The sequence below is a fragment of the Gigantopelta aegis genome, chromosome 9, assembly GCF_016097555.1.
Source record: "Gigantopelta aegis isolate Gae_Host chromosome 9, Gae_host_genome, whole genome shotgun sequence".
NCBI lineage: Eukaryota > Metazoa > Mollusca > Gastropoda > Neomphalida > Peltospiridae > Gigantopelta > Gigantopelta aegis.
In genome coordinates, this window is record NC_054707.1 from 18,534,169 (window position 1) to 18,561,824 (window position 27,656).

A 27,656-nucleotide genomic window follows, 5' to 3' on the forward strand; every position below is an offset into this window, starting at 1 on the left:
CAAATATAAAAAACACATATACTGCAAATGAACTGTAATGAAACATGGAATATTTATATAATATTTCTTTTTATTATATAACATTTAGTGAAATATCTTAAAGTATCAGTGAAATAAAAGTGTTATCAATCATTCAGTGACGATAACACATTTTAGAGTGAAAATGTCACTATTTCACTCTAAAATGTGTTGTCGGCACTGTAAAAAGTGGTATCTTCACTGTAAGAAAGCCGGAACTATTTTGCTGCTGGCATTTAAAAAATAAAGGTAAATTGTCAAAAATTATATAATAAATAGAAAATTTCATGTTTTTTTATAAAATATGATTTATATCTCATCTCATGAAGTTTGCAATCATATCGCACTCAAGCGTGACTGGACTCCACTCAATAAGATATAAATCATATTTGACAAAAAACATAAAATATTCTCTATTTATCACATTCCCAGATACATCACAATTCTTCCATCCATTCACCTGTCCATCATCATTGACCCCGAGGCGGCCGTCTCGATCCGTCACCCATCCGAGAGAAACTACTACGTCTTGCCATCCGACATCCCGCACCCAGCTGTAGACAACCGCACCTCAAAGGACCAAACCGTCCCCAAGGTCAAGGACGTGACCTACCACATTCCGTATTACATGGACCCAGAACAGCTGAAGCAGTTCTACCCACGCTCGCGGAAGGAGCTGGTGATCACTGTGTGTCTGGGGTTCCTCAGCGTCATTGTGATATCGTACTTCATGGTCGTGCTGTACAAGTGCGTGTGTTCGAGGAACTACTCGAAGTGGCGGTCCTCGTGGTCGAAGCGGGGGCGGCGAAGAAAGGGCTACATCAAACATATCAAGGAGACCGTTCCTTTGGTGTTGAAGGGACACAACCAGGTGAGTGGTCGGTGTGGACGTTTAGTGATAACGAGGTGTGGTTGTTTGATAGAATGGTTACTGCTTTTTTTCTAGCAGAATTAGCCTATGTGGCAACACAGATTTCCCCTCTATGGTTTTTTTGTGTTTGTCTCACATATCGGTCTCTGTCTCGTTTTTTTGGTGGACAAAACGTAGCCCAGTGGTAAAGCATTCGCTCGATGCATGGTCGATCTAGGATTGATCCCCGTTGGTGGACCCATTGGGCTATTTCTCGTTCCAGCCAGTGCTCCACAACTGGTGTAACAAAGGCCATGGTATGTACTACCCTGTCTGTGGGATGGTGCATATAAAAGAACCCTTGCTACTAATCAAAAAGAGTAGCCCATGAAGTGGTGACAGCTGGTTTTCTCTCTCAATATCTGTGTGGTCCTTAACCATTTGTCTGATGCCATATAATTGTAAATAAAATGTGTTCCTTCCTTCTGTCTTTCTCATTTTCTCTCTGTCTCTCTACCAGGTGTCAAAATAACCATATTTTAGATACCAATAATTAAAATATTCCTTTATTATATTAACATATTTTAATAATTAAGATATAAACAGTTCTGTCTAAAGTTATGTTTATTTCTTTTTGTAGACTATTGACTGTGTAGTTACTGATGGCCCTCTGGTGATCAGTTCCTGCTGGGGAGGACAACTCCGCATTTGGGACTCAAACACCGGAGAGTGTATCACGTCAATCTGTAGAAAAAGGTTTGTGGTGGATATGTGAGTGTTGGTCATTTGTCATCAGCATTTATAATTTATGCTTTGATCCCTCAAGCAATGCTTTAAACAAACTGTTGCAGGGTTTCTAGATTATGGTAGCCCCACTCCCGTGGCTAGTGATATTCAAGGTTGGGCTAGTAAATAACTGCTATTGCCATGCCCGACGGCTAGTGAATTTTTTTGTTAAATGCTGCATTTAAGTCTATTTGGTTAATATGATCAATCTTAGTGTTTTTATTATCTCTATATCTCTTTAGGTAACATACCGGCCTTGGTGGCGTCGTGGTTAGGCATCGGTCTACAGGCTGGAAGGTACTGTGTTCGGATCCCAATCGAGGCATGGAATTTTTAATCCAGATACCAAATCCAAACCCTGAGTGAGTGCTCCGCAAGCCTCAATGGGTAGGTGTAAACCACTTGCACCGACCAGTGATCTATAACTGATTCAACAAAGGCCATGGTTTGTGTTATCCTGCCTGTGGGAAGCGCAAATAAAAGATCCCTTGCTGCTAATCGGAAAGAGTAGCCCATGTAGTGGCGACAGCGGGTTTCCTCTCAAAATCTGTCTAGTCCTTAACCATATGTCTGATGCCATGTAACCGTAAATAAAATGTGTTGAGTGCGTCGTTAAATAAAACAATTCTTTCTTTCTTTAGGTAACATATCTGATTATTACTATTAGTAAAATTGTATTAAATAAAGTAGGGATAGTGAAATTTTAATTAATTGTGGTCCCATGGCTAGTGGATTAGGTAAAAATTCTAGAAACCCTGCTGCTGTAAATCAACCAGATCATAACATTGGCCTTGTCGAAAACAATACAGCCATTTTTGTTTCTGAATTTGTTTTTGTATATAATATAAATATAAATAATAGAATGCATCACCATATCCAAGCTTCTCGGAGGATTTATTCTTGGACTGTTTTTTTTTCCCCAATCCTAAACAGTGCCCCATTACTGGTATACCAAAGACCATGGTATGTGCTGTCCTGTCTGTGGGGAAAGTGCATGTAAAAGCTCCCTTGCTGCTAATGAAAAATATCGAGCAAACAGTGGTTGCAAAACAAGGCGCGCATGCGACGTTTACTACCCTCATGTCCGACGTCTATTTTCGCCACAGTTACTCAGACTTCAGTTCATATTTTCTTGGTTCTTGTCTGAATGTATAGCTCGGCTTCTATGGGTTAATTTCTTCAGGAAAACTTTGAGTTTCCCATGAATACAGTGTCCGTTACTGCTCATTGCCTTTGTTTTTAAAATATATTTTGTTTGGATTCATGAGCACAGTAGACCCAGTGATTTTCAGCGATCGCGGAAAAAGGACGGAATTCCCATTGTGAAACGGAATTTACATTTGGAAACGGAATTACGATTTTCCGCAAAGTTAAAAAAATTAATACTATTTTACTATTGCCACACTCTGTAAACTGACGATTGACCTGTGCGCAAGTACTATTGGCAAACGCTAGACTGGATTATGCGCTTCATGGTAAACCAAATGGTGACATTGGGAACCAATCAAATACTTCGCGAACGTTAGTGAAACGTTTGCTGGCTGAACTTGGGGCTGGTTTACTGCTTAGTCTGTTGCGCCTGCGCAGATGGGACAGGTTTTTTTTTCCAGGAGTAAGTTTAGCCAGCAGTTTGTCACTTGTCTTGGAAGACACTAAACCAAATGACCATTTCTGGAACCACCAGTCAAAATGTGTTTGCAAACGTTTAGCAAAAAACGGCTGGCTGAACGTTGCAATGTTACTTTATTTCCGTTGTGTCTTGCGCATACTTCAATTTGCAGACGACGTTAGACTGTCACAGAGATGAAAAAATAAATCATAATGTTTACGTTTTGTGAACCCTAAGTGCAGTGCACTTAATTGTTAGACAATCATACTTTATGTAGTTATTATAATTGTAGCCTTTGCTTTGATTTTTCGCTACTAATATGTAGGGTTACTTTGATTTAATGACAAATAGCGACGTCATATTAATTTTATTATTATTATTATTATTATTTTTAATGATACCACTAGAGATCATTGATTTTTACTGATCTGTAATGATTTTATATTAATTATGACACATACTTTGGAGACTGTCACCCCTTTTGAAGAGTATTCCATAAAGAAACAAAATGGCAGACGGCAGAAAACTGCATGTATTTTGCCCTATGCTATCTCAGCGAAGTCGACACTGGCAACACCGTTACAGTCTCGTATGTGGAATCTGTGTCACTGTAATGGTTTTTTCACAACTTGTGTCTAAAAAAAATTTGGGGGAAATGTATCGGCAATTAAACATAGGAAAGTAATTTATTGTAGTTGTTAACAGTTTGGTTCGGACTTTAATTTGTCACAACTTGTGTTAGTTCAATTGGTTCAATTGTTAATTGCATATTGTAGTCTGAAATGGAAATGAAACGGAATTTACAAAAACATGAAACAAAATTTAGCTTGTTTTTAAAACGGAAAACCACTCAGTCATACATGTACTTGTTCTATTCTTGGGCCAACAATTTCACTAACTTTATGCATTGCAAGTGGACTACATTGCACATTTCTGTGGTAACAAGACTCCGGCCCATAGAACACCCCTCCCCCCCCAGTGTGTCCCCATTACTGAGTGTCTATAGCTCTCGATAAACCCCAACTCCTACTCTGTCAGTTCCAATGCCTACTAGTACTTCATTTTGCAACTGCTGGCAAAGTTTTTCTTAGATAGTATATAAACATTTTCCAAATATTTAACATCAATTAGCGGATGATTAATAAAAGTGCTCTGGTGGTGTCATAAGACAGTTTCTTTTTAACTCCACTGCTCTGATTGCCACAAAATCATAAGATGCACAGTACAGCAAGTGATATAATAATAATAATAATAGCATGTAATGATTGTTTTCTTTACAGCACCCATTGGACTATTTCTCGCTCTAACCAGTGCACTACGACTGGTATACCAAAGGCCGTTGTTCTGTCTGTGGGATGGTACATATAAAAGATCCCTTGCTGCTAATCGAAAAGAGTAGCCCTTGAAGTGGCAACAGCGGGTTTCCTCCCTCAATATCTACATGGTCTTTAACCATATGTCTGACGCCATATAACCGTAAATAAAACATTTCATTTCATTTCTTTACAGCATCACCCCTCCGCAGAAACGGAAGCCGTGCCTGGGTAGAAACATCGAAGACAGTGAAGCCGATCTGTACGAGGAATACCATGGCGACATCAACTACATGGATGTGAAAAGCTTACACGACGAGAAGGTGAACAAAAGGAAGACGTTCTCCGACATCAAGCCAGACCTAACGAGCACCATCAACACGGACTTCTCATCCATAGAACCGAGATTTGTTACCTCTTCTGGGGACCAGAACAGTGGGAAGGGGCAGGGGTATGATTTCCAGGGCTGGTTCGATGGCGTGTATGAGGAACATTGGCGCAACGTGGCCAGCGACGCTGCCAGTCACGATCGCCGTCTGTACAGTGCCGGGGACTCGCAGCGGCTGGATGACGTGCAGTCCTCCGAAGTCCAGGCCAGAAACAGGAGCTGGAGTGCAGGTGGGTGGTCTGTTTATGATGATTCGGGTTGAAGCAGGTGGGTGGTCCGTTTATGATGGTTCCGGTTGAAGCAGATGGGTGGTCCGTTTATGATGGTTCGGGTTGAAGCAGGTGGGTGGTCTGTTTATGATGGTTCAGGCTTCAAGCAGGTGGGTGGTCTGTTTATGATGGTTCGGGCTTGAAGCAGGTGGGTAGTCTGTTTATGATGGTTCGGGCTTGAAGCAGGTGGGTAGTCTTGTTTATGATGGTTCGGGCTTGAAGTAGGTGGGTAGTCTGTTTATGATGGTTTGGGCTTGAAGCAGGTGGGTGGTCTGTTTATGATGGTTCGGGCTTGAAGCAGGTGGGTAGTCTTGTTTATGATGGTTCGGGCTTGAAGCAGGTGGGTGGTCTGTTTATGATGGTTCGGGCTTGAAGCAGGTGGGTAGTCTTGTTTATGATGGTTCGGGCTTGAAGCAGGTGGGTAGTCTTGTTTATGATGGTTCGGGCTTGAAGCAGGTGGGTAGTCTTGTTTATGATGGTTCGGGCTTGAAGCAGGTGGGTAGTCTTTTTTATGATGGTTCGGGCTTGAAGCAGGTGGGTAGTCTGTTTATGATGGTTCGGGCTTGAAGCAGGTGTGTAGTCTTGTTTATGATGGTTCGGGTTTGAAGCAGGTGGGTGGTCTGTTTATGATGGTTCGGGCTTGAAGCAGGTGTGTAGTCTTGTTTATGATGGTTCGGGCTTGAAGCAGGTGGGTGGTCTGTTTATGATGGTTCGGGCTTGAAGCAGGTTGGTAGTCTGTTTATGATGGTTCGGGCTTGAAGCAGGTTGGTAGTCTGTTTATGATGGTTTGGGCTTGAAGCAGGTTGGTAGTCTGTTTATGATGGTTCGGGCTTGAAGCAGGTGGGTGGTCTGTTTATGATGGTTCGGGCTTGAAGCAGGTTGGTAGTCTGTTTATGATGGTTTGGGCTTGAAGCAGGTTGGTAGTCTGTTTATGATGGTTCGGGCTTGAAGCAGGTGGGTGGTCTGTTTATGATGGTTCGGGCTTGAAGCAGGTTGGTAGTCTGTTTATGATGGTTCAGGCTTGAAGCAGGTGGGTAGTCTTGTTTATGATGGTTCGGGCTTAACGCAGGTGGGTAGTCTGTTTATGATGGTTCGGGCTTGAAGCAGTGGGTGGTCTGTTTATGATGGTTCGGGCTTGAAGCAGGTGGGTGGTCTGTTTATGATGGTTTGGGCTTGAAGCAGGTGGATAGTCAGGTGGGTGGTCTGTTTATGATGGTTCAGGTTGAAGCAGGTGGGTAGTCTGTTTATGATTGTTCGGGCTTGAAGCAGGTTGGTAGTCTGTTTATGATGGTTCGGGCTTGAAGCAGGTGGGTGGTCTGTTTATGATGGTTGGGGCTTGAAGCAGGTGGGTGGTCTGTTTATGATGGTTTGGGCTTGAAGCAGGTTGGTAGTCTGTTTATGATGGTTCGGGCTTGAAGCAGGTGGGTGGTCTGTTTATGATGGTTTGGGCTTGAAGCAGGTTGGTAGTCTGTTTATGATGGTTCGGGCTTGAAGCAGGTTGGTAGTCTGTTTATGATGGTTCGGGCTTGAAGCAGGTGGGTGGTCTGTTTATGATGGTTCGGGCTTGAAGCAGATTGGTAGTCTGTTTATCATGGTTCGGGCTTGAAGCAGGTTGGTAGTCTGTTTATGATGGTTCGGGCTTGAAGCAGGTTGGTAGTCTGTTTATGATGGTTTGGGCTTGAAGCAGGTTGGTAGTCTGTTTATGATGGTTCGGGCTTGAAGCAGGTGGGTGGTCTGTTTATGATGGTTCGGGCTTGAAGCAGGTTGGTAGTCTGTTTATGATGGTTTGGGCTTGAAGCAGGTTGGTAGTCTGTTTATGATGGTTCGGGCTTGAAGCAGGTGGGTGGTCTGTTTATGATGGTTCGGGCTTGAAGCAGGTGGGTAGTCTGTTTATGATGGTTCAGGCTTGAAGCAGGTGGGTAGTCTTGTTTATGATGGTTCGGGCTTAACGCAGGTGGGTAGTCTGTTTATGATGGTTCGGGCTTGAAGCAGTGGGTGGTCTGTTTATGATGGTTCGGGCTTGAAGCAGGTGGGTGGTCTGTTTATGATGGTTTGGGCTTGAAGCAGGTGGATAGTCAGGTGGGTGGTCTGTTTATGATGGTTCAGGTTGAAGCAGGTGGGTAGTCTGTTTATGATTGTTCGGGCTTGAAGCAGGTTGGTAGTCTGTTTATGATGGTTCGGGCTTGAAGCAGGTGGGTGGTCTGTTTATGATGGTTGGGGCTTGAAGCAGGTGGGTGGTCTGTTTATGATGGTTTGGGCTTGAAGCAGGTTGGTAGTCTGTTTATGATGGTTCGGGCTTGAAGCAGGTGGGTGGTCTGTTTATGATGGTTTGGGCTTGAAGCAGGTTGGTAGTCTGTTTATGATGGTTCGGGCTTGAAGCAGGTTGGTAGTCTGTTTATGATGGTTCGGGCTTGAAGCAGGTGGGTGGTCTGTTTATGATGGTTCGGGCTTGAAGCAGATTGGTAGTCTGTTTATCATGGTTCGGGCTTGAAGCAGGTTGGTAGTCTGTTTATGATGGTTCGGGCTTGAAGCAGGTTGGTAGTCTGTTTATGATGGTTCGGGCTTGAAGCAGGTTGGTAGTCTGTTTATGATGGTTCGGGCTTGAAGCAGGTTGGTAGTCTGTTTATGATGGTTCGGGCTTGAAGCAGGTGGGTAGTCTGTTTATAATGGTTCGGGCTTAAAGCAGGTGGGTGGTCTGTTTATGATGGTTCGGGCTTGAAGCAGGTGGGTAGTCAGATGGGTGGTCTGTTTATGATGGTTCGGGTTGCAGCAGGTTGGTAGTCTGTTTATGATGGTTCGGGCTAGAAAATTGCCCAGTGGTCTCCTGAGATGACCTTTCCTGACTGGACCAAAACAAATTTTTGTTTTGTTTCATGACACCACTAGAGCACATTGATTTATTAATCATCGGGTATTGGATGTCAAACATATGATAACTCTGACATAGAGTCTTTAGAGAGGAAACCCATAACATTTTTGCATTAGTAGCAAGGGATCTTTTATATGCACTTTCCCACAGACAGGAAAGCACAGCCTTTGACCAGTTATGGTGCACTGGTTGGAATGGAAAAAATCCCAATCAGTTGAATAGATCCACTGAGGTGGTTCGATTCTGTGACGCAAGCACTGAACCGACTGAGTTAAATCCCGCCCCCCTGACTGGACAAATGTAGAATTTTACAGATAGTTCATTTGGCGACCATCAAAACCAAAAATTTATAAAAATAAACCAGGATACTATTACTCCATCATTTCTTTTCTTTTTAACTACTAGTAAGTTATTCCTTTCAATGCACTAATGGTTCAATGAGGGATAGATATATTTAATAAGGGTACGTAGCAATGGTCACTGACTGAAAATATACAGGTCACATGACATAAGCCTGACTAGACTCGAATATTTTAGACTAGAATTTCAATAAAAATACTCTTTAAATCATTTCTTTCAGTACACTATATACAAAAAACATTTTGTGTCATGATAAAGATACATGTATATTTATTTATAAATGTGTCAAAATATAATTAGGGCATTACAAAGAATTACATATATCTTGGATGACAAATTTGTTTTTGTTTAACGACAACACTAGAGCACATTGATTTATTAATCATCGGCTATTGGATGTCAAACATTGGTAATTTTGAAATATAGACTTAGAGAGGAAACCCGCTACAATTTTCCATTAGTAGCAAGAGATCTTTTATATGCACCATCCACAGCCTTTGATATACATGTACCAGTCGTGGTGCATTGGCTGGAACGAGAAATAGACCAATGGGCCCATTGTCGGGGATCGATCCTGGACCGACTGCTCATCAAGCGAGCGCTTTACCGCTGGGCTACGTCCCACCCCCTGTATCATACTGCTACAAAAACTGGAATAAATTTGATTTTCCAACTGTTTTTTGTTGGATTGCAGGATAAATAAAATAGCCAGTTACTGTGACAGTCTTAAATTATCAGCTTTATCCCGCTTAGATCAAATTGCAGATACCACTTGGCAGAGCCTTGCGGCGTTAACCATTCTAACCAGTGCAGGATAAAGCAGATATCATAAGACCGTAGCCAGTTATTCTCTATATTAGTGTTCTGCCACTAAACTTTATCTCACTCCACACGATTGTTTGAATATGCTACCGGCCTCGGTGGTGTCACGGTTAAAACCATCGGACATAAAACTGGCAGGTACTGGGTTCGCAGCCTGGTACCCGCTCCCACCCAGAGCGAATTTTAAAGACTTGATGGTTAGGTGTAAGACCACTACACACTCTTTTTCTCTCACTAACCACTAACAACTAACTAACCCACTGTCCTGGACAGACAGCCCAGATAGCTGAGGTGTGTGTCCAGGACAGTGTGCTCGAAACTTAATTGGATATAAGCACGAAAATAAGTTAAAATGAATGAATGGTTGAATGTGCTATTTTTCTGTGCAGGTGATGCTGCCAGTGATATTTGTGAAGAGCTGTACGACGTGTCTGCGGAAATCTGGTGCTTGGCTTGTCAAGATGGTCTGGTTGTAGCAGGCTGCAAGAATGGACACATTGAGGTATTATTCAATGTAGTTCTTTTGTCTTTAGAAAAATAATGTTTTACTGTTGTTTATGCTAAGTCATGGACATTTGTTTTCCTATTGTCATCCCCATGTACAAAGTACAGTGGAACCTCTCAAAACCAGACCCTTTGTAAACCGGAATTTCTGCCAAAACGGAAATTTTTCTCAGTCCTTCTTAAAAATCAGTTTCATAATTAACCTCGCTAAACCAAATACCTCTTAAAACCGGACATTTTACTTGGTCCCTAGTGTCTCCGGTTTAGAGGAGTTTCACTATATCTAGACTTGACCATGTAATTAAATTGTGGAACTAAATTGTTAATTAGCACTTGGTCAAATGTAGCATCTAACTAACCGTTCCCATATCAGCGTAAAATTAATTAACTAAAAAACGTTTTCCTTGTGGTATTTTTATGGTCCGCTGTAAAAAAAATCTGCTTTTTTTTGTTTATTTGTACTTAAAATATTTAGTAACTTGAAGAAATGTAAAATGTTTGATATTTGACAGTTTTGGGAAGCAGACACCGGGATACTGAAGGGCCAGTATGATTCCAATGGGTCCTCAGTGATGGGACTATGTATTGTGGGAAACAGGTAAGAATTTCGTTTACAATACACATACCAAGACAAGCAATCTGGCTGTTTATTTAAATGTATCATCTACATTATGTATACAGTTTAGTAGGCCAGCTGTTCGAGTGTATCACTAAGTAGTATGCATATACATGTAAATGCTTTAATTTGTTTTATTATTGAACATATTAATATTATTATTAAATTGTTTATTATTCCCAGAAAGCTTTTAATTCATCACCTTACATTTTTCATTTTTTGTTTTTCCAGTATGGGGAAATACAATAGTGTTTTAATAAAATAAAAAATTCAACCCTATATAGACACTTTATAGACAAAACAATCGTTCATTCATTCACACGCCATCCAATATCACAATTATTATTTTGTATTTTTTTTTTATCAAAAGCATGTGGTCTTTGATATGCATAATCCTATTATGATGTCATCATAAATTATGAATTTAAGGTCATTCCCAGCCATTATCTGTGTGGTCCTATAGGATGTATACCACCAAATCAAATCCTATAAATGATAATAGTAACATTTGTGGCTAAAACTCCCATCTGAAGTGTATCAGTCAACATATACACCACAGATATAAATACTACCACCCCTCATCCTTAAAGTAAATGGGAACAAATTGGGGGTAAAGCTGCTCATTTCAGAGATAAACTGGTAATGTCTATGACCACCCTTGTTCCGCACAAAATTTTATCATGCTATTTTTAGTGAAACCCCACACATGTTTAAGCACAAGGCTACTTGACACAGTGGTACTAAATGAAATAAAATTGCAGACATTTTTGACCCAGATGAAACTAATTTTTTTTTTTTTTTTACAGTAAACACTCACATTTATCACCAATAACAGGACTTAGGGTATTAACTCTCTATCAAAAGTTGGATGCACTTCGAACTTTGACCCAGCTGGAAGTTATTTGGTTTAGTACTACCTAAATTATGTGTCCAACACTATTTAACCGTTAAAGGCATATTGTTACAGACCACTGACCTATTTAATTTTAATGGTCTAACAAAATATTACCTGAAAAAATATAATTTGATTTGTCCCTAAATGTACTTTATTCAACCATCTTCATAACCACCATACTCCATTTATTAATGATATTTTGTAAAAATAATTGAATTATGGCAATGGTCCATAATTCAAAAACTAAAATTGCCGAGAGGGATGACATGGATTTCACTCCATCATGGTTCAGTTAAGGTGATGCGATAGCTAGATTTGGTTTCCAACAGTTACTGTAATTTTTATTTATTATCCATTTTTAGAGAAATAAGTTCCTTAAATCTGTGACAGTATGCCTTGAAAATGTTTTGAGTGCATCATTAAATAAAGCATTTCCTTCTTTTTCTTGTAAAATGTAAATGCTTCGGATGTTTTATTTACTTGTTTTATAAATTATTTTACTATTTCCTATACAGGGTTGTAGCAGGACGGCTTGATGGGACATTAGATTTCCTGGAGCTGGAGACTTTTAGAAATCCAGTGTCTCTTTCAGTGCCGGCAGCTGCACCAACTCGACAAGTTAAAGGTGAGAAGAATTCATCACAGACCTCGTCATTTAGGGACTGGTTTTTCAAAGGCCATGGTATGTGCTATCTTGTCTGTGAGATGGTGCATATAAAAGATCCCTTGCTACCAATTAAAAAATGTAGTGGGTTTCCTCTGTAAGACTATATGTAAAAATTTCTAAATGTCTGACATTCAATAGCCGATGATTAATTAATCAGTGTGCTCTAGTGGTGTTGTTAAACAAAACTTACTTTTAACATTTACGGGGAGCCATCACTCCAACTCTCCAAGGATTAGTTCCTAAAGGAGAGTCATTTTTAGCTTGTTAATTTATATGGTATCAAAATGGTAAATTATCTTAAACTTCTGACTAATTTTTAATAAAAACCATGTTGAGCAAGTACAAATTTATAACTTTTACTCATATAATTTCACTTAAAAGTTTCATAAATACATAAAATAAAGTTTATATTTAGATTTGTAATATTATTTTTCTGAGTTTATCTAATTTTTATGATATTTTAGATCTGTTATTATTGATTAAAATTAAGGAAAAAAACAGAGAAACATTTGTTTACTTACGGGCATTTGTAGCCAGATGTCCAGTATTTTTGTCCATTATTCCCAATAACTGTGTTTTTCACAAAAACCACATTGAGGAGGGTACATGTTTATAACTTTTTCTCTCATATTATTACTTAAAATTTTCATAAATACATGAAATAAAGTTCGAATGTGAAAGAACAAGTACTTACCATTTTCATGAGTTTTTCTATAGTAGTGGTTTTCCCTAGCTCATTTTAGCATGGTGCAGCACCATGCCTCAACAGTCTAGCACCATCTTGCCTTAATCAGCACCATACTGCCCTGAGATTAAACAAGCCTTTTTCACTAATTAATTCTAAAATTGCCTTTATAAAACACTGAAAAAGGTATTATTAATTAATAAAATATGCCTTTTATATTTTTTGTCATTCATTTATTAAAGCAAGCACATAAATTACATTAATGTTTATCTCAATTAATTTTTGAGTATTTTTTATGAAGAACAAGTGCCCCGAAAATAGTGAAAATGCCCCAAAAGTGTTTGGTCTACCATGTAGTGATTTCCCTAGAAATTTGGTAAGGCATGGTAAACCAAACACTTTTGGGGCATTTTCACCATTTTCGGGGCACTTGTAATTAATTAAAAATTAATTGAAATAAACATTAATGTAATTTATGTGTTTGCTTTAATAAATGAATGGCAAAAGATATAAAAGGCATATTTTATTAATTAATAATACCTTTTTTGGTGTTTTATAAAGGCAATTTTAGAATTAATTACTGAAAAAGGCTTCTTTTAATCTCAGGGCAGCATGGTGCTGATTAAGGCAAGATGGCACTAGACTGTTGAGGCATGGTGCCGCACCATGCTAAAACAAGCTAGGGAAAACACTACCATGTCTTGCCAAATTTCTAGGGAAATCAATATATAGATTGGTTATATTTTAGAACACCTAGTGGATTTTAGATGTCAGGTTTACTACGTGCATTTGTGGCCAGGTGTTCAGTATTTACAGCCATTATTCTCCATCTCTGTGTGTTGCTGGAGCACCAGAGAGTTAGTGTTTTGTGTGTGTATAATTGCCAGGTCATTCCCGGCACTACAGCCACGGTAGTAAGATAAGCGGGGAGCTGAGACTGTGGGACGAGGTGATCCACTGTAACTGTGTACAGAGCAGCCAGGCTCACCAGCAGCCCATCAACGTTATCAAGACAGAGGGAGGGCGCGTCGTTTCGGCCAGTCACGACCACACACTGAAGGTAAAAATTCTACAGAGATAAAAAAAACCAACATAATTTCGGATGTTAGTGCCTCTCGAAAACTGTAATTATTGTACTTGTTCTTTGATTACTCACCAAACCCCCCCCCCCCCCCCAAACAACCTGAAACCCCTCAATACCTTGCAAGTTTTCAACAACAAAATTTTATCCAAAGTCTTTTTTAACTCCAACCTAGGCACTGTTCCACAAAGTGAACTTACCGTTAAGATCACCTTATGTGCATAAGGTAGTTACGTACTTAAGGCAATCTTGCCCTAAGATCACTTTGTCGAATTGGGACCTGCGTCCATATTTTCGAAGCCATCTTAACGCTACGAAATCGTTAAACCATAATAGGTTGTGATGCCATAGTGACGTCATTTTTTAGCGATGGTTTTACAATTTCATAGGCTAAGATGTCTTCGAAAATATGGGCCCTGAACCACAACTTGTATATCAAGTTTAAAGTTTAGTTTGTTCAAGGCACCACTAGAACAGCTTGGTTTATTAATCATCAGCTGTTGGATGTCAAACATTTGTGAATTCTGACATAATATATTTAGAGAAAACCTGCTATATATTTTCCATCAGCAACAAGGAATCTTTTATATGAACCTTTCTTCAGACAGGACAGCAGATATCATGGCCTTTGATACATCAGTCGTGGCACACTGGCTAGGATGGGGGAAAACCCAATCAAACAATGGGGCCACCTCAGTCGAGTGCTCTACCTGCTGAGTTAGTACTGTTCTACCGGGGAAAATGCATATAAACGATAATTTGCAGCCATTTGATAGTAATAGTTTCTGGCATGAGTCCATTTGTAGATGTTTTTTCTGACACAAGTCTCATGAAAATTAATCCTTGGAGCGAGCTTCAAGGATTGATTGATTTTCTTAGACACTCGTGTCTGAAAAACCATCTACAAAAGGACAAGTGCTAGAAATATTTTCTAATTCAATGATTCTTATAATTTTAGTATAATTATTATAAAATTGACTGCATTTTATTTTTGTACCGTGACGTCACTCCTCTCAGCTGATATATTACGTCACTAAAAGGAATGCATGCAGCGTGACATATCATGTGATGTCAGGTACTGTCTTTGATTAAAGAATGACGTAATCAGCAGGTAGCAGCGGCCGTCTTCCTCCTAAACGACGAGACCAGTTAACCAATAAAAAGACTGCATTACTGTCATGGGGATGTGTGTTAGATGTTTTTTCTAGCACAGCTTTCTAGCACCTTTCTACTGGCTGATTAAACTAGAATAGTCTTTCTGGCAGAAGTGGGTTTAGTCTACTTATCAATAACAGTGATCCTCTTAGATACCAAATAGCCATTGTTTAAACATAATTTTGAGTAGTTGTTAAACAAGCGTCTAAAATGACATCACACCATAATTCACGGTCCTTAATATTTGTAGCGGTTCAGGACAGTCTACTTTAGAAATGAATATTCAGTGGCAAAATTAGATGATGTTTTGACATAAGGGTGGGCAACTCAAAAATGTGGTGTTCAATATATATTGATTTGTCAGTTAGTCATTATACCTTAAAAAATAGCAGTGGTATATTCCCCAGTAGTAAAAACATTTTTTACAGAATGTTTCTGGTTAGTGTTTAAGACTTTAATTTCAGGATATTGAAATCAAAATACCCATGAGCTTTAATGTTAATTTTCGTTATTTCTCTAGGTATTCCGACTGGAAGACTGTTTATGTTTGTACACGCTTCATGGTCATGTCAGTAATGTGACAGCTTTATGTCTCGACAAGGTATGAACAAGTCATGGTTTTGTAAACAATTTCACATTATCATTGAAAAACAAACTTTTTAAATTTTTAGTATAAATAATTATGGATGTATGACACTAAATTTATATTCATGTCATTTGTGAATCACTTTAAAAAAAAAAAAATTTGGACTTGGTAAATCTCTTGCCCGACTTGTATTAAATAAAACCTGGTCTTAAAAAATATGTTTCATTACTCTGTTAATAAAGCAAATTTTATTTCGATCTTAAGATGTAGGTCGTAGGTAGTCTAATAATTCAATACAGTTAGTATGCATCTAACTCTCTTAGACTATGTTGGTGTAGTTAATTTCACACCTAGACTTGTTTTAATGTCATATTAGACATATCTTAAAGTTGGACTTATTTGATAAAATTGACTGCAAGTAGCCATAGTTTAAAATGTGCTGATGTGTCGCTAAACTTTCCTTTCCTTTCTTATTTCCTATTCTGTGACATGATTTCAGTGTCCACCGTATGCTGCGGCGAGTGGTTCTGCCGATGGGTCAGTACGTCTGTGGGACCTCCTCACGGGTACGTGTGTGTACGACTTCAAGGGTCACGATGGGTCGATAGTCACCTTGACAGCCACTCTGCACTACATCATCAGTCTTGGTCTCGATGACAAGATCTGTATCTGGGAGCGCAGTAGAGGACAGATGTTGCACAGTCTAGAAATGGTGTGTACTGTGGCTAATAATAAATACAGATTTGGCACCTTATATTACATAGAGAATAATACATGAGTGGCTGTTTGATACCATTTATCTTACGAATTGTTTTAAAATGTCACCAGCGAAAGTGAGTTTCATACATTTTAAAATAAGTTGTAAGTGATATCTAACGGACACAAATGTATTATTCTATTTCTTACATATCCTCATAAACCAGGTTTTAAGCAAATTTTAACATCTTGAACTCAAAGTTATTTACAGCCCTTGCACTTACGCATCACATACAAAGGATTGTCAGATTAACTATACATTACATTGTAATCAATTTCGATTGTGCTGTTTTTTCATTGGATGTATGGCATTGGTGACCTGGTCATCACCTAGCCAGTTGGATGTCTCTAAATTGTTAACACATGTACATGTGTAAACAAGTATGTGTTACCAAAAATAACAAATGATGTTCTCACCAGCGGGTGTGTAAGAAAGTGGATTAAAGCAGATGATTTTCATTGTTAATCTAGAAATGATTGTGAATATTTTGGATCTTAATTGATGGCAGTAAAGGACAGCTGTTGCACAGTCTAGAAATGGTGTGTACTGTGGCTAAGAAATACAGATTTTTGCACGTCACATTACACAAGTTTAAAGCAGATGATTTTTATTGTTAAGACTATATAGAACTAATTTGGATTTTGCTAGTGGTTGAACCCAAATTAATATTTATTGGGTCTTAATTAATGGAAAATATTTTAAAGACATAATATAATGGAAACAGTTATTTTATTTTCTGATGATGATTGGGAGACGGAACATTGCCCAGTTCCTAGTGATATTTCCATTATTAATGATAATTGATACTTGAATTGACTTGGTTCTACCGATGTGATGATCGATTATGAAAATCCTAAATCGATTCTTGGTGAAATATTTTGTTGGAACACAATAGTGTAATACCTATTAGTAAGTACTTTGACCTTTGAATTTATTTTCTAGGAACAGTGCTGCAGTTTGTCCTTGCTTACAAATAACTTGCTGGTGGCAGGAGGACAGGTATGTTTTCTTTTCTGTTAGACAATCTGTTGTAGGTTTGAAAAATCCAGCCTAACACACTACTATATGTATATTAATTTACCTTGTTTTTGATGAAACAGTATTCAGTAATACCAAATGGTTTTGGTATTTAATTGACCTTATTTTTAACCATTTACTTTTCATAACACATTATTACGCCTGTAAGAATCAATATTTTAAACAAGAAAAACATTTTTATCATTGTATACAGAAGATTTATACTAAAAATTATTTCAATTCTGACTCATTTGGCCACTGACACAAAAAATCACCTAGTAGATTTTAATCTTAGCTAAGATTGCAAACATAACGTAACTCAATTTTTCAGGGCATGATCTATTTGTGGGACTTGACGAAAGGTGAGCTGGTGAGAAAGGTGAAAATTGATGATTTGGACAAGGCAGCATTTGTCAACCATCTTCAGCTTGTTGGCAACATGGGCGTGGCTTGTGTTTTGGGCACTGACATTAAAGTGGTCCATTTTCCTACAATACTTGAAAAAGCAGAATAACTGTTGTATTAAAAGAAAGGAGAGAAATGATTTTTTTTTATCCCCCCTACATCTTTGTAATCCATGAAGAAACCTGTATTTGCTGCTATGACATTAACAATGGATCTTTTATGTGCACTTTTCCTCAGACAGGATAGCACATACCAGATTTTTTTAATAAACTAGTCGTGGCGAGATTTAGCGTAATATGTAGAGCTCTTGCCTGAGATTCATGGTTGTAAGAACCATTCTCTTATTGTTTCCCTCCTCCCAACCAGTCTCATGATTGGTGTATAAAAAAAGGTCATGGTTTGTGCTGTCCTGTTTGTGGGAAAGTGCATATAAAAAATCCCTTGCTACTAATGGAAATATCTAGCAGATTTCCTCTGAAGACCGTTTCAGAATTACCAAATGTTTGACATGCAATAGCCGTTGGTTAATTAATCAGTGTGCTTTGTGTTGTCATTAAACCAAACCAAATTAACTAAAGACTGTCTCAGAATGATAAATGTTTGACACTGACTAGCTGATGATATTTATCAGTGTGCCCTAGTAGTGTTGTCAAACAAACTTTAAGTTACTGGTTAACAGCTGTGGGTCTTTTATGTGCCCTTTAGCACATACCAAGATTCTTAATAGACCGACCATGTAGCTATGGGGCCAGTTGTTCAAACGCCAGTTAGCTTAACCAGTGGTTAAAAGACATTTTCAAAATCGAGGACTGAATCATTGCAAATAATAACTGAAAACATAATGTTGAAAGCTGCATTCGAACAACCAAAGATATCCGTACATAATCAAATTTAAAGTTTATTTTGTAATTGTGCACCAAAAATTAAAAGGAAAATATTAAGTTAATCCAGGGTTAAAGTTAACTATACTTTGAACAACTGGGCCCTGGTTGGAACAGTCAGGGAATCGATCCTACAACCAGTGGCACCTCGGGCAAGTGCTCTGCCATGAAGATAGAACCTTTTCCCTTTGAGTGATTTTAAAATACAGCATGTTTTCATAAAAGCATACTCCGTATATATTGCAGAATCAAAATGGATATATGTTTGGTCTCTAGTTGTTGAGTAAAGTCCACCGGTGTCTTCCTCTTTTGTGAAAAGTTTATTTTCATAAGCGATACATTTACAGTCATATGTTCATGTGGTATTTATTAAAATCTTCTTATCGTATAATGAACAAATGTGATATGTTTTCATGATCATTGCAGTTACGATTTCCAAGAGGATTATTTATAACTGCATATATTGCATCCATATTTAGTAGTTATAGATAATATTTTGTTAATTTATTTTGTTAAAAATCTGCATTACAGATCATCCAAGTGTAGTTATAATAATTGGGCTTGGCTAATATATATTTGAATAATGGGTAACCATTAATATGACTCGAACAAACTGAGAGAAAAAAAAATCTTATAGTTTCCGTTTTGTTTTACGCCATGATGAAATTCTCCATTTTATATGGCAATGTAAACAAATAAAAAGACCAATTTTATTTTAAACTGTTTAGAAAAAGAGTGCAGGAATGAGAATTTTGTAAGCGGTACAGTACATTAGTTTTTTTTATTATTTGTCTCCTACCGGTCCTTCTGTCTGTCTGTCCCACATATAGTTTTCCAGACTGGAATGTTTTGGCAATGACTCCAGATATTGACAAATTTTGTGTATAGCTTAATCATGCACTGTTACAGATCAAATTTGACTTTCATAGCAATTTACCTCTTGACCCTTGAGATACGAACATTTGTTGGGCTCGGTAGGGGACATGTATACTGCTTTAGCAGTACTCTCAACATATTTGTTATTATTATTTTAAAGACCTCTAAATACTTTTTATAAATTTGCTAATTAATGGTAGTCGTTAGTTTGCTAGTGATTGGAAATTATTTAAATTATTCCTGTCTATTATCATTTTTAAAACATTTAACTTGAGTGTATTTATTATAAAAGTTGTACACTTTATGTATTTAAATGGTTTGATTTTATGATGCCATCTATTAATAAAAAACAAAAACAAACATGCAATTTGCTGTAACTGAACTGATCATTGTAGCAGTAAGTTAGTAAGTAAGCAGTTTAATTTATTACTGTTTTGACAACCCCTATCCATGAATTATGATAAAAACAATTTAATCAGTTTAGGCCAAACAAAAGTACATTTCTGGTCTCTGGTCAGCCCGCACGTCGATATTGACCCTCGCGCGTCAACGTTAACAAAAATAAATTCCTGTTGTATGATGTTGATTTTTTCTGGGCTTTTCTTGCTATGATGTAAAACCACATTTAGAACCAAAATGCCAGCGCGCATGAACTAGGACATGCATTCCGATTTCTATTTAAATATACACCTTATTTCGGTATCAAATATACCCACCTTTTCTTCGCAATCCATTCTTAAAAAAGAAAAGCAAAAAAAACCCACCCAAAAGCTGATAAATTCTGAAACTTAGGTCTGACCAGAGACAGACTATTTTTTTTTTTTGGTTTTCTAAACCTGTTTGCCAAAATGGATTCTAACCACTATATTATACAAATAATTTTAATTGGGGAAATCCCTCAAGATCACTAACTATATTGTGACAGTAGTCATGATTAATGTCCAGAAAGCATTGTGGCATTATATTCCTACACCATGAAAGTAACTAATTATAATAATGATTGATATATTTAAAATTGATAAAAAAAACCCCCACAATAAACCACTAATTTGAAGACTTAATACATTTTTTCTATCTGAAATGGAAGGCGAGTCCATACACTTAATTTTACTTAAATATTATTATGATTTTTTTAATCTTTGATTATATTTTCAATTGTTTTTACTCTTATTTAAAAGTGACTTATTGCTTTTTGCAATTTTTATTATGAATGATCTCATGCCATTGTTTACATATACCACAGGTATGTATATGACCATTTAGTACGGTGCACTAAATGTTAGTACCTGGTACATACTTGGCATTAGTGTTCTGACAAATATACCCATTTCCTTTTCTTTCTTTATTGAAAGAAATATTTATTTACACTACAGTATATATTAAAGACTATGTCTGTGTGCTTTAACATTAATTAATATACAATCATATAGATATATAATATAAGAAATAGAGATACATGTGCATGTATGTGTTAAAAATCAGAAATTGTAACCAAATCAGGTATGAAAAATTAGATACGCTTGAAGGTGCAGATCCTGGTTTCAGCCCGTAAAAATGGACACTGTTTAAAAATAACTAGAGCTTGTCTCGATAACCATTACTTCTCAGACAAACGTGCATTTTTAGAATGATCAAAATAACCAGAACCACTTCAGGTGTACGGAAATTAATATTCTAAGTAATAAAATGTAAGTACTGTACATCTAATTTAAATTATAAAAACTGTTTTAATAGTAAAAAAAAAAAAGTCATAGTGTTTAAAAACTAGAGTCCGTCACCTTAAAGTTGTCATGTATTGAGATCATTGTTAAACTATACAATTATAATTATTATACCTTTTTTAAACTCAAACTAGTCGAATAAAAATAAAGTTTAAATTTATAAATATGATTTTTTTTTAGTAACAACTGAAAATAATACATACATGTATTTATTGTTCTGATCATTGTATTGCAATTATTTTATAGCCAAATATGTAAAAAAAAATTGATTCTTACACCATTTCAACATTTTGTGGATTGCAAACATTATTGTCAAATTCAAAAGATACATAATGAGGGCCAAATTTTAATGACACATCCATATTTTCTGAATGTTTTAACAGTTTGTGGCATTTTCTCTTTTGTTTACAAAATGTATGTGATAATGTATACCACCGTTCATAAATCAGACGTTCACTTATATTATTTATTTATTTACAAAAAAATTAAATATGAAAACTGAATGTATAATACTGTGTGCACACTGAAAGCAGTTTGAAACTGATTTCCCCAAATATGTTTCAAATTGCATTTAGTGTTAATACTGGGCAACTGAGTGCATTTCAAGCCATTCACACTGGAATCATTTTAGTGACATCATCATGTTATCCATTCACAGTTTACAGTCGAAGTCAGCAGCTACACACATCCAGTGCATTTTCATTTAATCCTATTAAACAAGAAACAAAGATCATTACATTTTTGTTGTACTGTTGTTCATGTATCATTTTTGCGAAAATGCACATTTTTGGGTGGAGCTCTCTAGTGTGACATTTAACCAGTGATAATTATAAGCTGCCAGTGTGAACAGCTAAACCATTGATATAAGCTGCCAATGTGAACAGCTAAACCATTGATATAAGCTGTTGATGTAAGCTGTCAGTGTGAACAGCGAAACCATTGACATAAGATGTTGATATAAGCTGTCAGTGTGAACAGCTAAACCATTGACATAAGCTGTTGATATAAGCTGTCAGTGTGAACAGCTAAACCATTGACATAAGCTGTTGATATAAGCTGTCAATGTGAACAGCTATACCATTGATATAAGCTGTTGCTGTAAGCTGTCAGTGTGAACAGCTAAACCATTGATATACATGTAAGCTGTTGATGTAAGCTGTCAGTGTGAACAGCTAAACCATTGACATAAGCTGTTGATGTAAGATGTCAATGTGAACAGCTAAACCATTGACATAAGCTGTCAGTGTGAACAGCTAAACCATTGATATAAGCTGCCAATGTGAACTGGGTCATTGGTATTTTTGATTCCACTTAATGTTCACGCATGGTCCTGATGGGCCCAGCTGGGTTGGAGGAAGTGTGAACATGGCACAAGAAGTCTTTTAAAGGAAACTGAGGCCTCAGAAAATTGCGAGAGAGATAGTTTCGTTCGCGTGTCGCTCGCGTAAGTATAGTTTTAAATGGGTTACTTGAATTTGTTTTTGCATAACCCATAAATGGTTTACACAAAAGTTTAATTCTCAGAGGCCTGAAACTTAATGACTAAGTACATGTACTTAAAGGCATACTGGCACGGATTTAAGGACCTTATTTCTCTAAAAATGGATCATAAATAAAAATTCCATTAATTGTTGGAAAACAAATCTGGCTATCGCATTACTTTAACTGAACCATGATGGAATGAAATCCATGTCAACCCTCTCAGCAATTTTAGTTTTTGAATTATGGACCATTGCCATAATTCAATACTTTTTTTTTACAAAATATCATTAATAAATGGAGTATGGTGGTTATGAAGATGGTTGAATGAAGTACATTTAGGGACAAATCAAATAATTTTTGTTAAACCATTAAATAGGTCAGTGGTCTGTGACAATATGCCTTTAAGAATTAGTATTTTAAACATAACTTCGTAAGTTTAAATTTATCTACTGGCCTACAAATGTATATGACCAAAATGAAAAAAAGGTGTGTATGCAGACAAACATCGTGCATGTATAAGTAAATCTTTCTTTCTTTTATCCGTGTTTGGTGTAAACATGTTAACAATTGCTGCAAGGCCCAACAATACTACAGACAAAACTACCACCAAAGCAGTGTTGCAGAAATTTTAATATCATTTGAATTGGTGTTTTGATTATAAAAGATAAAAGTGTTCTCTGCTGAAATACAGTTGACTTGTACAGCAGTATGTGTATGAATGTCACACAGTCAGACCTATATTAAGCAGCCATCTAATGAACTTAAATAAGAGGTTGTGGTCTCTTAAGCTGGTGGCTTAATACAGGTCAGTTTGTAGTTTCAATAAGACAGGTGACTGTTTAAGCAGGTTTTACTAGTGTATGATCATGTTTCATGCGAGTCTGACTTGAAAATGTTTGTGTATGTGATCATGAAGTTACGTATCCTTCCTGTATAATACCAATATGGATGTAATATATTTATTTACAGTGTGTAAAATAAAATAAAGTATTAATGATTTACACTGGGTTTGTTTTTACTGACAATTTACTGGAAGTCTAAATGAATGAATGAAAGAAAGAAAGAAATGTTTTATTTAATGACGCACTCAACACATTTTATTTACGGTTATATGGCATCAGACATATGGTTACGGACCACACAAATTTTGAGAGAAAACCTGCTGTCGCCACTATATGGGCTACTCTTTCCGATTAGCAGCAAGGGATCTTTTATTTGTGCTTCCCACAGGCAGGATAGCACAAACCATGGCCTTTCTTGAACCAGTTATGGATCACTGGTCTGTGAAAGTGGTTTACACCTACCCATTGAGCCTTGCGGAACACTCGCTCAGGGTTTGGAGTCGGTATCTAGATTAAAAATCCCATGCCTCGACTGGGATCCGAACCCATTACCTACAAGCCTGTAGACCGATGGCCTAACCACAACGCCACTGAGGCCGGTAAATGAATGAATGAATGTTTTTAACAACACCCCAGCACAAAAATACACATCTGCTATTGGGTGTCACATGGAAGTCTAAAATATAATTCATCACTTACTATGGTTCTGGAGATATTAGTCTCTTTCTTAGTCTTTTATATCATTATTTGATCAAAAAAGTAAAGTAATGTTTGTTTTATTTAACGACGCCACTAGAGCACATTGATTTTTTATCTTATCATCGGCTATTGGACATCAAACATATGGTCATTTTGACACTGTTTTTAGAAGAAACCCGCTGTCGCCACATAGGCTACTCTTTTTACGACAGGCAGCAAGGGATCTTTTATTTGTGCTTCCCACAGGCAGGATAGCACAAACCATGGGCTTTGTTGAACCAGTTATGGATCACTGGTCGGTGCAAGTGGTTTACACCTACCCAATGAGCCTTGGAGTCGGTATCTGAATTAAAAATCCCATGCCTCGACTGGGATCCGAACCCAGTACCTACCAGCCTATAGACCGATGGCCTGCCACGATGCCACCGAGACCGGTAATTATTTGATCATGTCAGTGTCAATGAAAATTAATTAAACATCCTACTTAGTTCTTAAAGCAGCTATATAAAGATGCCCACAAGAGAAAAAAACTAACTTTCATAGAGAGGAAACCCACTACATTTTCCCATTGGCAGCAAGGGATCTTTTATATGCACCATCTATCAGACAGGATAGCACATACCACGGCCTTTGATATACCAGTTGTGATGCACTGGCTGGAAGGAGAAATAGCCCAATGGGCCCACCAACAGGGATTGATCCTAGACTGACCGCGCATCAGACATGCGCTTTACCACTGGGCTATATCAAACTCCCAACAGACAAATGAGAAGAATATTGTAATTTATTTTTTGGCTTTTAGAAGTAATATTTGGTAGATCTAAAGGTCATCAACACGATCACTGTACTAGCTTTTTCTAAGGAAGCACTATTAATTTTATTTATTTATAGCTTATTAAGATAATTGTGAGAAATGTTCTGTATATAATACTCTTAATGTAATAATGATTATTTATAACAATTACGAGGCTTCATTTACTAAAATTCCCATCTAAAATTCATTGACGACTTTCCATGACCATGTTGAATCAAAGTATTGCCTTGATCTCACAAATATACAAACTGGATTACAGAAAACTAGACTAGGAATACATGTTTTTAATAACCATGAAAAACAACTGCATGTTCACAACACATTTATTTTTTTTAGGTTTTTTTTGTATAATAAAAGTAGTAAACCTTGTCGAAGTAGAGAAATTAAAACAAAACCAAAAACATTAGTCACTCAATTTTTCAAATAATGTACAAATGTTAACCAATAATAAATAAAGCTATCTTTAACAGAATTTAAAATGCATTATTAGAATGAATCTGGTACCATGGAACATCATTCCTGATATAACATATTATGTAATTACCACTACACTAAGATATATCAATGAGATTCACACAGCAATATTAAAGTGAAAATACAAATTGTAAAACGTCGGTTTGTTCATAAAGTTCATTCTGCATAGCTTGCATATTTGAACACACTTTGACTCCATCTTGAATCAATATTATTTACTAACTTAGTAACAAAACCCAGAGATGTATGTCAGTATCTAAATGGTGATTTATGAAGAAAAAAATGTCCAACATGCTGTCGGTTTGTTCATAAAGTTCTTTCTGCAGTTATTCCATCTTGCATAATTTAGCAATAAACAGTCAACTGTTCAGTTATCAACATTTTATTCACTATTCTTGTGTACTAACTGTATTTTTTTTTTTTTTTTTTTTACCCCACTGAAAACGTATGTCAAAAATGTTGTTTCTGTAAGGAATATTTTTACATGTTTGTTATTGGCTTTAAAGCATATGCTGCTATTTACCACTTCCATATAGCACCTGCTATTTACCTCCCGACTGTAACAGTTTTATCAGCTCATAAAAATGTTGATAATTGTAAATGGTCCATAAGATATGTACCAACTTTCAGATGGTGTCTACCATAGTAAAAACACCAACTATAAGTTGTCTATTTGTTCATAAAGTTCTTTTTGCAAAGCTTGCATTTCGTACAGAAATTTATCCTCATCGTTACTGTTGAGACTAAAAATGGAAGTGTCGGGTACTTGAGCTTCTTCACCTGAATTAAAGAAAGTAAATTATACAACATAGAACACTTGTAAGTGGCAATTTAAACATTCAGCATTGACAAAGTGAAGCTTAAAACTACTGAGTGAACTGGAAAAAGGAAGAACATTTTCTCCTCCCTCCCCACGCTTATTTCTTTTTGCATATGTACTACTTGTAATATCACAAATAATAATACACAACATATTAACTATACATTTTTAACAGCACCACAAACATGGTTTAATCAATGGCTGTTGGCTGCCTTAATGTAAAGGGCAATTCCACGGTAACGGAATTACGAGTTGGAGAGATATTTCAGGCATTAAACTCAGCTAGTCCACATAAGAAAAATTATCATAATGATGTAACTATGTAATACACTAGTACTGCACTAGTGCTTGTCATGGGCAGAAGTGAGACTCCCTACTGCAAGGTGTAGTGCATGAGTACTTAATTAAAGTTTGGTAACGGAATTACATAAAAACGGACACCATTTTTACGGGCACCGCAAAATATCAACAAACTCTGTGAAGTATGATGAAATAATTATTTATCTTCATGATGGAATGATGACCTAATGACTTGTGATTAACAAAATAGAAATTATATTACAAACTATCTCTTCATAATTTTATTGTACAACATTGAATGCCGGTAACGGAATTACACAGTTCGGTAACGGAATTACCACTCTGAATTTACTTTTGAAAAACAATATTTATTTACTTTAAATTTGATTTGCAAATATGTTGCATAATTTTATAAGTTAAATAATAATTCAGTATACTTGTTTTAAGCATTCATATTAATATTTCAAATGATAACTAGTTTCAGTATCGGTAACATGTACACGTGCATGTATATTATGAGTGGAGATTTAAACTAGCACTAAACTGTGTACATATTACATAGTAAATGTTTAAAATGTTTGACAGCAATTGAAAAAAATTCTTTAACAGTGACATTGTTAATAACAAAGAGAATTACACCAGGTCAGAGGAACACAGGCCAATTAAAATTATATAGACTGACCGTCAAACATCTAGATTGTATTACGGTAAGTGAAAGATATTATGCCTAATAATAAAATTCCTCATCTATCTGAGGTTATGATAATTAACATACATGACAACATTCAAAACACCAGTATTTTCTTTTTTGGCCAATCAAACATGCCATCTTTCCATTTTAAGAATTTTACTCAGATTAGATTTCCTTGTAAAGACAGCATTAACACTATAAAACGATTGCTTTCTTTTTGTCCATTATATACATTTAAAAGCATAATGTTGGTAATTAGAATGATACTTTCTATTTTCTGGATATCCTGTCATTTAAATATAAATTATTAAATACATGTACAGTCAATAAATGCCTTTGGATAAAGTAACATTAAAGTTTGCTTCAAGTAGATATGTTATGTTACATTTCCACTTTCTGGACCC

General features: G+C 36.6%; 2 protein-coding genes across 5 annotated transcripts in view; one reads left to right on the top strand and one right to left on the bottom strand.

Moving 5' to 3' along the window:
- The window catches only part of LOC121380898 (sterol regulatory element-binding protein cleavage-activating protein-like), a 51,991-nt gene extending 28,380 nt beyond the window's left edge, over positions 1-23,611 (top strand). For 2 of the 3 annotated variants that reach the window (XM_041509926.1, XM_041509925.1), the window contains exons 15-25: positions 451-889; positions 1,509-1,639; positions 4,773-5,194; positions 9,674-9,786; positions 10,301-10,386; positions 11,815-11,924; positions 13,539-13,711; positions 15,408-15,488; positions 15,973-16,185; positions 17,173-17,229; positions 17,579-23,611. In XM_041509926.1, coding sequence (XP_041365860.1) covers positions 451-889; positions 1,509-1,639; positions 4,773-5,194; positions 9,674-9,786; positions 10,301-10,386; positions 11,815-11,924; positions 13,539-13,711; positions 15,408-15,488; positions 15,973-16,185; positions 17,173-17,229; positions 17,579-17,761 — 2,008 coding nt within the window. In that variant the 3' untranslated portion in view covers positions 17,762-23,611. The remainder of the gene's footprint in view (positions 1-450; positions 890-1,508; positions 1,640-4,772; positions 5,195-9,673; positions 9,787-10,300; positions 10,387-11,814; positions 11,925-13,538; positions 13,712-15,407; positions 15,489-15,972; positions 16,186-17,172; positions 17,230-17,578) is intronic. The other variant, XM_041509927.1, reaches the window with a different exon arrangement.
- Positions 23,612-24,923: 1,312 nt separating this feature from the next.
- The window catches only part of LOC121381998, a 28,763-nt gene continuing 26,030 nt past the window's right edge, over positions 24,924-27,656 (bottom strand). For both annotated transcript variants that reach the window (XM_041511463.1, XM_041511462.1), the window contains exon 12: positions 24,924-26,221. In XM_041511463.1, the coding sequence (XP_041367397.1) occupies positions 26,100-26,221 (122 nt within the window). In that variant the 3' untranslated portion in view covers positions 24,924-26,099. The remainder of the gene's footprint in view (positions 26,222-27,656) is intronic.